The 12,220-nt window shown below is 40.7% G+C and overlaps 1 protein-coding gene across 1 annotated transcript; it reads left to right on the forward strand.

Moving 5' to 3' along the window:
* The first annotated feature begins 324 nt into the window (after positions 1 to 324).
* On the forward strand, positions 325 to 3,272 carry LOC308396692 (uncharacterized protein). Its single transcript, XM_080882202.1, has 5 exons — positions 325 to 397; positions 814 to 879; positions 1,002 to 1,169; positions 1,410 to 1,505; positions 1,954 to 3,272. Exons 2-5 carry the CDS (start codon positions 868 to 870, stop codon positions 2,215 to 2,217), a joined length of 540 nt encoding a protein of 179 aa, XP_080738328.1. The 5' UTR covers positions 325 to 397; positions 814 to 867; the 3' UTR covers positions 2,218 to 3,272.
* Positions 3,273 to 12,220: the final 8,948 nt, after the last annotated feature.

Raw genomic sequence — 12,220 nt, forward strand, 5'->3', positions numbered from 1 at the left:
TACCAGCTACTGTGTGTGCAAACCTGGTAAAGACCTATAGTAAATGTTTGACCTCTGTTATTGCCAACAAAGGTTATGTTACAAAGTATTGAGTTGTATTTTTGTTATTGACCAAATACTTATTTTCCACCCTGATTTACGAATAAATTCTTTACAAATCCTACCATGTGGATTCATGGATTTTTTTTTCACATTCTGTCTCTCACAGTTGAAGTGTACCTCTGGTGCAAATTACTGACCTCTGTCATCATTTTAGGCGGGGGAACTTGCACAATCGGTGGCTGACTAAATACTTTTTTGCCCCACTGTATATGGGCGGGAACAGCACCAAAGAGGCAACACGGACGACTGGAGAAAGTTGGACCTAACCGCAGCAACTAGCATCACTGGACTTACAGTAAGTTTTCAATGTTGATATTAGTTTATTGTTAAAATACGAATATTTAGTTGTATTTTGGGTGCGTGTCGAAAAGAATAGCAGAAATGTCGGGTCCGTGTTTTTTATGTGCTTTGCTGCTCTCCCCGAAGGAAACTTTGCGCTTGCAGAGCTAGCATTAAGTTGTTGTAATGAGGGTCGCAGGCTGTTTAAAAAGTTAGATACTACTTGTTCTAGAGGTGGCGCCCGGTCGCCTAGTATGAAACAAAGTGTTTTAATCTCTTTAAATTTTTAAACCCCCTCTCATGACTCAGAATAGTTGGGTCCAAACAAGCCCGTTGTCCCTGCAGTTACACAACGGAGATGCCTGTCTGCAGTGAGAGTGCTTTCAAGCTGTTTTCTTGTTAGAAACGCTATATTTTAAACTATATGTGCAGGGTTAGGGTTGTGAAGGAGTGAAGGAGCTCTTGGACCTCTGGCCTGCTCTAAAAATGGAGTCTGAGGTAATATGGATCAGCTCTCTTTAAAATGAAAATTGTAATTCTTACTCATGTGGCAGCTTTTTGCTGCTTTATAAAGATGTGCGAGATTCTTCAAATTGAACTGTATTGTCCTTCTGCTGTAGTTGTATGCAGAGTTTCAGCGGATTACAAATCAGAACCTGCCCAATACATTCTACGCTGAACTTGACCACCATCTTCCTCGACTGATGACCTTATTCAGACAGAAGGCATCAAAAACTGGGAAGACAGCTGATGCCCTGGCTGAAATTCTAAGAATTCACAATGAACAGGTAATAATAGATTGTTACACATTTCATAGGTTGAACCAGTGGAACATTGGACAGGTTCAATGATTTAAATGAGCTTTTTGAATTTTGCTATTACTCCACTTTGTGTTTGCTATTTGTCTGACTGTATTAAAGATGTGAACAGGTTATTTGTGGACATATGTTCTGATTTGACTGTTGTTGTTGTTGTTGTTGTTCAGTAAACTCACCAGTATATACAATTCTGTTTTTATCTGGAAATAGGAAATCCATGATATCCACACCAAGCGCACTACCGTTCTCCACGCCCTTCCTGTCTATCTGCGTGAGGATGTCTCTGGATTTTTCAGAACCTGCACTGTGAGTGTCCTTAAGTATCTAACAGATACTACTGTGTATATAAACAGTGCATCAAAGTACAAACATGTATTTTGATGCACTGTTTGGACTTACCTTTGTTTAGTCTACCCATATGGTTTCCATGTATGGTCTTTTCTGTCTCCTCACTACGAATGAACTGAATTGGTGTTTTGTTGAAAGTGATAAGATGTTTAGTAAAACATTTTCCTGTGTATTTCCTTTAGCTTAGTTTCAGTCTATCTCACACCACTTGATTCTCTGGTGAATTAGCTGATTTATGTGTGCAGAACATGGATCTTCTGTTTTTCACCTCTTACAGTGAGACTCAGGTCTCCCTTGTAAAAGAGGTATTGGATCTCAATTGGAGTTGGTAAAATGAGAAATTATATGTCGTCTGTTGTATTTCTTGGGTTAGATTGTGATTAGTATCTCTTTTTCATTAATTCAGGACGAATCTGATGAGTTGGAGCTTGATGGTGTTGAAGTGGCCCTCTTCACTGTCATTAGTGACCATGACACGACAAGTCCAGTTCACTACCAACCTGTGAAAATCTCTGTCGTCATTGAAAGTGATGCCGTGTTCAGTCTCCCCAGATTTGGTGAAGCCTTCCTGGTAATGTTTGGACTGATCTATGCACCTCAGCTACCCCAAAGCCCTGACCAACACTTTAGAATTTACTCAAAAGATTTTACTTGGTCTAGAAAGTGGTAAACTGTCACCCAGGTTACAGACCCTCAAGAATGACTTGGTTATGTAGGAACTCATCTGAAAGAAGGATGCAGGGTGAAGCATTATAAAAGGCTAGTTCAAAGTTCTCTCCTTTTATCTAAATAATGCCTCAAAACGTTATTGCATTCAGCCAATAGGTCCAAACTATACAACGTGCCTTTGTTCTCATTAACATAATGCAAAGCAACACTAATGTTTTGTGTGTTTTAATGTTTTTCGTAATACTATTTCCAAAACATTGTGGGCTGCGCAAGATGACCTAAATTTCACTGTTTGATACTGGTTAATGTAAAACAAATAGCATTGTAATTCACTCAAATTGCTGCCCTGTTGCCTTATTCAGATATTCAGATATTATTCAGATATTAGCCAGAGAGCCAAAAGCCAGAGAGCCAGAGAGCCAAAAGCACATTTTGATATTATTTATTATTATTTGGCATTATTTTTCATTACTCTGACAGTTTTCCTGACTAAACAATTTTTGGTCTACTTATTTTAATTTATAAATGTTTTTGTTAATTATTTTTAATTTATTTATTTATTTTTTTTAAAAAAATGTATTTAATTTCAACATAGTGCTAAAAGGGAGCAGGCAAGATACTGTTCAATGGCAGATGTTTATGACTTTTGCATATTAAGTTACCGATACTCAGTGTAATTGAGGCAATCAATTGCCTCAAAAATTTTAAGTTTTGGGTCACATGTTTTTAAGTATCAAGTAGTCAACATATTTGACTAACGTGTACTTAAAATAATGACAACACAAACTAATAAACATTTGAGTTTTGTTAACATAAAAATGTTGTGGTTGTGTACTTATTTTTTATAAGTTCTGTGAACTTATTTCTTTGAATTTGTAAACTTGAAACTTTAAGTCATATTAACTGCAAATATTTGAGTTGACCGTTCTCAAAAGATACAAGTACCATGTAATCCAAACTTTTATGTTCTGGAAAAATTTGACTTTTGAGTTGATCAACTCAAAAAAATTGAGGCAATCGATTGCCTCAATTTTTTTGAGTTCTGGTAACTTATTCGGGTTTACAGTGTGTGGATCAGTGAATCGATGTCTCGTTCACTCTTGGCATACAGCTTAATGTCATCCATGTAAAGGAGGTGGCTGACAACTGCTCCGTTCCGTAGTCGGTATCCGTAGCCAGTCTTGTTAATGATCTCACTGAAGGGGTTCAGGCCTATGCAGAACAGCAGTGGGGACAGAGCATCTCCTTGGTAGATCCCGCACTTGATGGTGACTTGTGCTATGGGCTTGGAGTTGGCCTCTAGTGTTGTACGCCACATCCCCATTGAGTTCCTGATGAAGGCTCTTAGGGTCCCATTGATCTTGTACAATTCTAGGCATTCCAGTATCCAGCTGTGGGGCATTGAGTCATAGGCCTTCTTGTAATTAATCCAGGCAGTGCACAGGTTGGTCAGTCTGGTCTTGCAGTCTTGGCTGATTGTTCTGTCTACCAGTAGCTGGTGTTTTGCACCTCTGGTATTCTTGCCAATTCCTTTCTGTGTCCCGCTCATGTATTGATCCATGTGCCTGTTCATCTTAGCCGATATGATGCCTGACAGGAGCTTCCATGTAGTACTGAGGCAGGTTATTGGTCGGTAGTTGGAGGGGACCGGTCCCTTCTTGGGGTCCTTGGGGATCAGGACCGTCCGGCCTTCAGTTAGCCATTCCGGGTGTCTCTCGTTAACTAGCAGCTGGTTCATTTGTGCTGCCAGACGCTCGTGGAGTGCAGTCAGCTTCTTCAGCCAGTAGGCGTGAACCATGTCGGGCCCTGGTGCTGTCCAACTCTTCATACTGGAGACCCTTTCTTGGATATCTGCCACTGTGATGGTTACTGGACCCTGTTCAGGGAGGTCGCTGTGGTCTGCCCTCAGATCCTCTAGCCACTGAGCATTGCCGTTATGGGTTGCATCCTTCTCCCATATGCTCTTCCAGTATTGCTCCGTCTCCAGCCTTGGTGGTGCTGTTCTCTTATTGTTCCCTTGCCACTGAGAGTACACCTTTGCTGGTTCTGTGGAGAACAGCTGGTTTATTCTCCTGCCTTCTATCTCTCTGGTGTACCTCCTCAAGCGGCTGGCCAAGGCTGTGAGTCTTTGCTTGGCAGTTTCCAAGGCCTCAGGTATGGACAGCTTGCTGTATTTCTTAGGCACCTTATTTGTCGCACCTTTCTGCAACTCCATTAGTTGGCTAACCTCCCTCCGTGCTACTTTGATCTTGCCCTCTAGCCTCCTTCTCCATGGAGGGTACTGGCCCTTGTCGCTGTTCAATTTGTAGCCAAGCTTTGTAGCCACTGATCACTGCTGCCGTATTGTAGATCAGCTTGTTAGTGTCGGTAATCGTGGTTGTAGGTATCGTCCGTAGTGCTGCATTAACATCATCTAGCAGACCTTATGAGGGTACTTCACGTAATCTTGGTAACCGGCTACGGGGGATCCAGTTTTCAAGCTTGGCCATGATCCTATTTTTCAGGTCAGTTCCTCTCGCACTCAACGATCCTTGTCCTATCGCACAGTTATCATCACTATTACCTGTCACTACTTATTAAAAACACTTGCCTGGGGTGTTGGTTTAGCGCAATGGATGAGCAGGTGACCATGTGCTGTATGACCGGAGAGCAATAGTCCCAGGTTTGAGTCTGCTGCATGTTTTCCCCTCTCTCTCCCAGCTTTCCTGTCTACCTACACTGTCTCTATCAAATAAAGGCCAAAAGTTTATATTATGCTTTTTCTCCATGGAACTGTGATCCTCAAGTCTCCTGACCAAGACATAGGCCAGCAGGTAATTTAAGTTTTGGAAGCTGAAGTATGTGGCATATATATTTATTACATTTTATTCATCCTTCCAGTCAAGGAACACTCTTCCATGATGTTCTCCTTATTCAATTTAAATATATATAAATACAATTGCATACATTTCTGTATATAAGGAATTAAACATCCTAGCTTTTAGTCATCATCAGCTTTCATCATCAACTTTATTTATAAAGCACTTTAAAACAACAACAGCTGACACAAAGTGCTGTACATTGGAACCGTAAAATAAAATTACATGAGATATAAATAAAACACAAATAAAAGAAGAGTGAAATCATTAATTAAATAACTACTTCAATTAAAAGAGAAACTAAGTCTCACTGAGGTTAAAAGCCAAGGAATAAAAGTGGGTTTTAAGACGTGATTTAAAAGTGGACAGTGAAGGGGCCTCTCTAACATGCATGGGCAAATTATTCCATAATTTTGGAGCCACAATAGAGAAGGCCCTGTCCCCTCTGAGCTTCCTCCTGGATCTCGGTACCTCCAGGAGCAGCTGGTCAGCTGACCTGAGAGACTGACAGGGTATGTGGGGATGAAGAAGCTTGGAGCGGTAAGGCGGGGCAAGACTGTGAAGGCATTTAAAAACAAACATAAGAATTTTAAAATTAACTCTAAAAGACACAGGCAGCCAGTGCAGAGAGGCTAGCACGGGGGTTATACCGTATTTTCACGACCATAAGACGCACTGTACTAAAAGGCGCAGTCTCAGTTATGTGTGCCATTACTGTATTTAACACACACATAAGGCGCACTGGATCATAGGGCGCATACAAGTACCGTATGCGTATTTAAAAATAAAGCGGGAGCAAACCTGAGTTCGGTACCTTACTCACATTTTTATTACCAGTAATCGTCATCATCAACAACACACAAGCATACAAGTGTGCGTATTTAAAAATAAAGCAGGAGCAAAACTGAGTTTGGTACTCACATTTTTATCATCAATCAAACCCATCGAAGTCCTCATCCTCTGTCTGAATTGAACAGCTGCGCTAAATCTCCATCAAACATGCCAGGTTCACTTTCTTCACTGTCAGAGTCACTTTCCGTGCCGTGCGGCTCCTCGGAAATGATGCCGGCTTTTGCGAAAGCTCGAACAACAGTGCCAGCAGACATGTTAGCCCAAGCATCTACAATCCATTGGCAAATTGTGGCGTAACTCGCCCGGCGCTGCCTCTTGGTGAAACTGTGGTCTCCATCGGTCATCCATCGCTCCCAGGCCGCTCGCAGCCTTACTTTGAACGGGCGGTTCACACCGATGTCCAGCCGTTGGAGATCCTTTGTCAGGCCTCCCGGAATGACAGCAAGCTCACAGTTCATTTGTTTCACTAGTTTTTTTCACATCGGCTGTGAGATGGGCACGCATAGAGTCACAGATTAAGAGCGATGGTGATGCGTGGAAAAAACCACCTGGTCTCCTTACATACACCTCCCTCAGCCAGTCTTTCATCATTTCCTCATCCATCCAGCCCTTTTCATTTGCCTTAATGATGATTTCTGCTGGAAACTTCTCTTTAGGCAAAGTCTTTCGCTTAAAAATCACCATAGTTTCTGTCCATTAGCATGGCAGCCAAGCACAACAGTAAAAGAAGACTTTTCGTGCCCCGTTGTGCGTATCGCTACCGTGCTGGTCCCCTTCTTCTCCACAGTGTGACTCACCGGGATGTCAAAAGTGAGCGGGACCTCGTCCATGTTTGTGATGTGGCTGGGCTGGATGTTTTTGTCGCCGATGTGTTTGCTGCAGTAGGAGCGGAAGATGGCCAGCTTTTCCTTATAATCCGCTGGAAGTTGCTGCGCTACCGTAGTCCTGGTCCGGATGGAAAAATGGCACCGTTTCATAAAAAGTGAAAGTGAAACTGCTTTTAGCCGAATGGTGACCGTCGAAACGCTTCTCCCGCTTGTTCTTTGCTCGATGATCCACCGCTCGAGTCTTTCCTCCAACTCGGGCCACCTCGCCTTATGTCCGCGGAAACTCAGCTGCATTTTCTTGACCTGCCGGAGCTTGTTTTCTAGCTTCCTCCATTTGCGAACCATCGATTCGTTAATCTTAAATTCTCTCGCCGCTGCTCGATTTCCATGTTCCTCCGCGTAGCTGATGGCCTTCAGTTTAAACTGTGCTTCATAAGCGTGTCTCTTTGCCATTTTCAGGGTTGCGCCCACACTTCACCGTTTAGCGTTCTCATGGTGTTCTCTACTACGTCCTCCTTACAACACACAGGGTGCACTGCGCTATAGGGCGCGCCGTACTTTTTGAAGAAAATCTAAGACTTTTAAGTGCGCCTTATGGTCGTGAAAATACGGTATGCTCTCTTTTTCGAGTTCCTGTTAGGAGTCGTGCAGCCGCATTTTGAACCAGCTGCAGACGTGAGAGCAATGACTGACTGACCCCCACATAAAGTGAGTTACAGTAGTCCAGGCGGGAAGAAATAAAAGCACGGATCACTGTTTCAAGGTGCTGCCTCGAAAGAAAAGATTTTACTCTTGCCAGTCGCCTTAAATGATAAAAACTGGACTTCACCACTGCTCTGATTTGGTTGTCCAATTTAAAATCACTGTCCAACTTAAAACCAAGGTCAGTAACAACAGATTTAAAATAGACTTCCAGGGATCCTAAAACAACAGAGGAGGACTCACAGGGACCACTGGGTCCAAACACCAACACTTCTGTTTTCTTTTCATTAAAATTTAAAAAGTTTAGAGCCAACCAAGCTTTAATGTCATCTAGACAGGTCAAGAGAGGTTTTATGGAGATGCCATCCTTGTGTTTTAGTGGCAAATAAATTTGGCAGTAATCGGCATAACAATGAAATGAGATCCCACACCTTCTAAGGATAGAACCCAGAGGCAATAGATACAGTGAAAAGAGCAGTGGCCCTAAAATTGAGCCCTGTGGGACGCCGCATGACAGAGGAGCAGAAGACGATTCGTAACCGAGAAGGCTGACAGAGAAAGTTCTATCTGACAAATAAGACCCAAACCAATTAAGTGCAGTGAAACCAATAACCCACTACATCATGTAATCGAGAAATTAGAATATTGTGGTCTACGGTGTCAAAGGCAGCAGTTAGGTCAAGCAAGACAAGAACAACATGGTTACCAGAATCACATGCCAGAAGTATTCGAATAATGGTGTAATTAATCAGCATCTCCTCAACATTACTAATCTCACATGTGGCCATTAACATTGGTATTTGTAAATGATAGTGAGAATAATATTGTTTTCTTGGAATCAGCAAGGAGGGCAAGCTCCCAACTGAACAAAGCAAGCAACATCCTGGCCATCACTCTCGAGTTGCCTGGCAACCAGCAGAAACTCCAGGTAGTGATTGTACCCAATGACCAAGTAGTCTGCCAAATAATAACCCTGTGCTGGTTTGTAGTATTTGCACACATTTTTTTTAACACATCTCAAAATACTACTGTAATACTCTAACATTAAAGCTTAGCACCATGGGTCTGTTACTACATATTAGGAATACAGGCAAGATATTATTCCTTCCAAAAAACCTCATTTCAAATCAGTAACAATAAACAGCAAAGATAGTGACAGAGACAGTTTTCTTTTAAAACCTTATTTCAGGAACAAAGTCAGTTTTTTATACTATATATCAGCTCTTTTTCCAGTTAACTGTTCATGTAGTCTGTATTGATATATTTGACATATATGTTCTGTTGATGTGATGAGGCTTACTTCTACAAGAACTTTGTGTTTGTTTTCTATTCTATATTTCCATGTCATCTTTTTTTAAATATGCTTAATGTTACCAAAGGCTTAAGCAGAGTGTCCCACAAGTATTATTATTTTTACTTGGTTTCTAAAAAAAATATAGCGTTAATTTGTTATGGCAGGTCTATACTACATTAGTTGTATACACGGTTGCTATGGACAAGAAATCAGCCTGGGAGATGATCAACTTTCTGTAAATTCAGTTCTTCTTCCAAACGGGATTACATTTTTAAAGTTCTTTGTACTTGATGAATTAATGATGAATGAAAAAGATGAATGAATTAAAAAGTGCTTGCACAGCATGCCTTCTCTGTCTGTCATTGTGTTAGACCACAAAATAATCTTGAATAATCTTGATACCATGCCATTGGATTCATTATTCTTTTCATTCCCTTTTCATTCCCTGATCCCTCCTTACAACTATTATGTACTTGAACATTACTGCTATGTCACTTTGTATTTACTTTTTTAAAAAAAGTCTCATATCTTGATTTTTAATTCACTCCAAATTAAGTCAGGGAGCTTTTAAAGTGCCCTTGTTTCCAGATCCATTTTCTTCACACAGCTTTATGTTGTTCAGTCTTGGGGGATTTATCGGCACTCCTCTCCTTTTGTTCTAAGACACATCTCTTCAATACATATAGGAGGACAGAAAGAGAATATCTTCTCTTGAGCCCTAGCCAGAATTAAATAAAATGATTGATGGATACATGTCTGTGCTAGGAATATGAATTACAGGGTTTTTCTTTGGCTCCCTATGGGAAATGGTCAGACTTTGCCCTTAATAACGGTCGACTAAAGTTGGGAGCACAAAGAGAGTAACACAGATGGAAGTGGGTGAGGGATTCAATCAGTGCATCAAATGGACGCAAAACCTGAGACCATGTGTTATCCAAACCGGACACTTGCTTTTGCTGTATATCAAATCACTTTTGCAATATGATGGTTTTATGCCCACTAAGCTGTGCGTATAACACTAGCTGGTTATTTGCAACTGAAAATAAATAATTAGCACAGTAGACTGTGTCATTTAGAATGCATGTAATATATATATATATAGAATGAATATGTATATTGTCATTATATTTAAAATTATTATTATATTTATAATTATATTTACGTACAAATACTTACACCTGAAGATATTTGGGAATCAAAATTTAACACACGATTTTTGGATTACTGTTTGTTTTTGGGGGGTTTTTTTTACAGAAAGGAACAAATGTTTATATTCTACCTTTAAGGAAATACTTATACTGTAGTGAAGTGAGAGGAACCATCCTCACTGGCACCATCTTGCAAGTAGTAAGGGTAAAACAAGAGAAGTTGACCTTATGGTTGGTTCACACAGTGTGGGGCATCAACTATCAAACATGGAGGAGGAAGCGTGCTATATCCAGGGTCGGTGACTTGTACAGAGTGAACCAAAACGGCTACTACAGCATTCTGCAGTGCCATGCAATAACCTCTGGTATGCATCTAGTTGGTCAGGGGTTCATCCTATAGCAAGATAATGACACAAAACATAAGTCCAATCTATGCCAGACCTATCTCAGGGAAAAAGACCAAGTTGATAAGCTTGAAAACATGGAGCGGCCAGCACAGTCTCCAGACTTAAACCCCATTGAGCTGGTTTGGGATGAACTGGACAGAAGAGTGAAAGCAAAGCAACCTACAAGTGTCACACATTTATGGGAACTTCTGCAACACATATGGGAAGAATTTCTGAAGAATATTTGATTTCTATTGGTGTGGTCAGCTGTTTTTCTCCCAAAGGTGGCTACTTTGATGAGTCAAAAGTTGGGTCAAGACGAGTCAAAAGGTGCCCAAGTTGAGAGGTAATTCCAGATGAAAAATGCCAACTGGGAATTTGGAAATTCTGAGTTCTGACTTTATCTAAAAGGCACTGTAAGTTGCAGGATAGCCAGCAAAGTACGATCATTATACACACACTAGCTGATGAAGAATAGGTGCTGAGGGACAGCATCTACTTTCTTTGACTTTTAACCATACCAAGGGTTCTGAATCAAGAAGCAGCTGCATCTAAACACCTCATTCAATGTCTCTTTAAAATTGCTTATTGATTTTATCACGGTTTGTCCTAACTCCTGGGAAAAAGTGATTTAAGTATCTTTAAAGTCCAGATTAATACACTTATCATTTGATGAAACGATAATTTACAATTAATCCCCAGTCAGTCAGTTCTTTAAAGTAACCTCCTATAAGGGACTACACTTTTCTCAAAAGACAAGTCGCCTGGATTTATAAAGACTATGTAAAGTGGTGGCAGCCAGTAATGAACCATCACCTCCCACTAAAGTTGTGGCACATTTCAGAGCACAAAAGGACAAAACAACGCTTTGCACAGTTTATCACAACATCCTACCAGTGTGTGATGAAATAAATGCCATCAGACTTCAGCAAAAACAAAAGACTGCCAACAGACACCTCCTCTCTTCTTCTGTGAGAGAACTATAGTCTTTATTGTAGAGTAAAACAATCAGAATTCTTTAAAAACATTATATTTATTACACTTATCACATGCCTTCTGAAAGTGTCTTTAGCCAGAACAAATACAGAAAGTTTTCTTTGGCTTGAAATATCCACTTTTATGTACCTCCCCAATAAAGACAATTTATGCTATGAATTATGAATTAAGCTTTGCTTTTGTTTCATCATCATTTCAATTGACTTTTAATGAGAGCATTTTTAATAGGTTTTTCCCTTTTTCCTCAAAGCAGGCGATGTAAAACCTGCGTATGAGTCTGGTGTTCCAGTAGTTTTAGGTTCATGGCAGTCTTGAGCCTCTGTCATAAACACTAAGGTGGGTTAGACTCAAACACAGGACTCCAGTCTAAAAATTTCATGGGGTTCAATACTCAGGGAACAGGTCTCCATTAGTGAAGTCCAGGGTTCTAGATCAACAGGCAAATCCAAAGTTCCTTTCCTCAGAATGAATCTCACCAGCACTGAGTTCAGCTCACCAGTCTCTAGAAAATCTGCGCACAAGACAACTGGGTAAGTATTTTCACAGGAACAATAGCGCAAAGGGCAAAGGAACCAGCTTCACTAATTGCTATCTCAGTACACAAGGGCCAGAGGTCTATACTACAAAGCTGGATTTTAGCTTATCCAGGAAGCTTCAGGGCTAACTCTGTATTTTCTGTATTATTAAGGTGTTTTACTTGTTACTCTGGTAAATCACCATGCTAATTTATGCTGTGAATCTAGCCTGCCCTGGAACAGGTTATTCAGAAAATAGGTTCCTGGAGGATCCCTCGGACCCCTGTACACAGACAGTAGGAGGGTCTAGTGGTTTATATATATCAAATCAAATCAAATCAAATCACTTTTATTGTCACATCACATGTGCAGGTACATTGGTACAGTACATGTGAGTGAAATTCTTGTGTGCGAGCTTCACAAGCA

Source organism: Rhamphochromis sp. 'chilingali' (assembly GCF_963969265.1).
Source record: "Rhamphochromis sp. 'chilingali' genome assembly, chromosome: 5".
Classification (NCBI taxonomy): Eukaryota; Metazoa; Chordata; class Actinopteri; order Cichliformes; family Cichlidae; genus Rhamphochromis; species Rhamphochromis sp. 'chilingali'.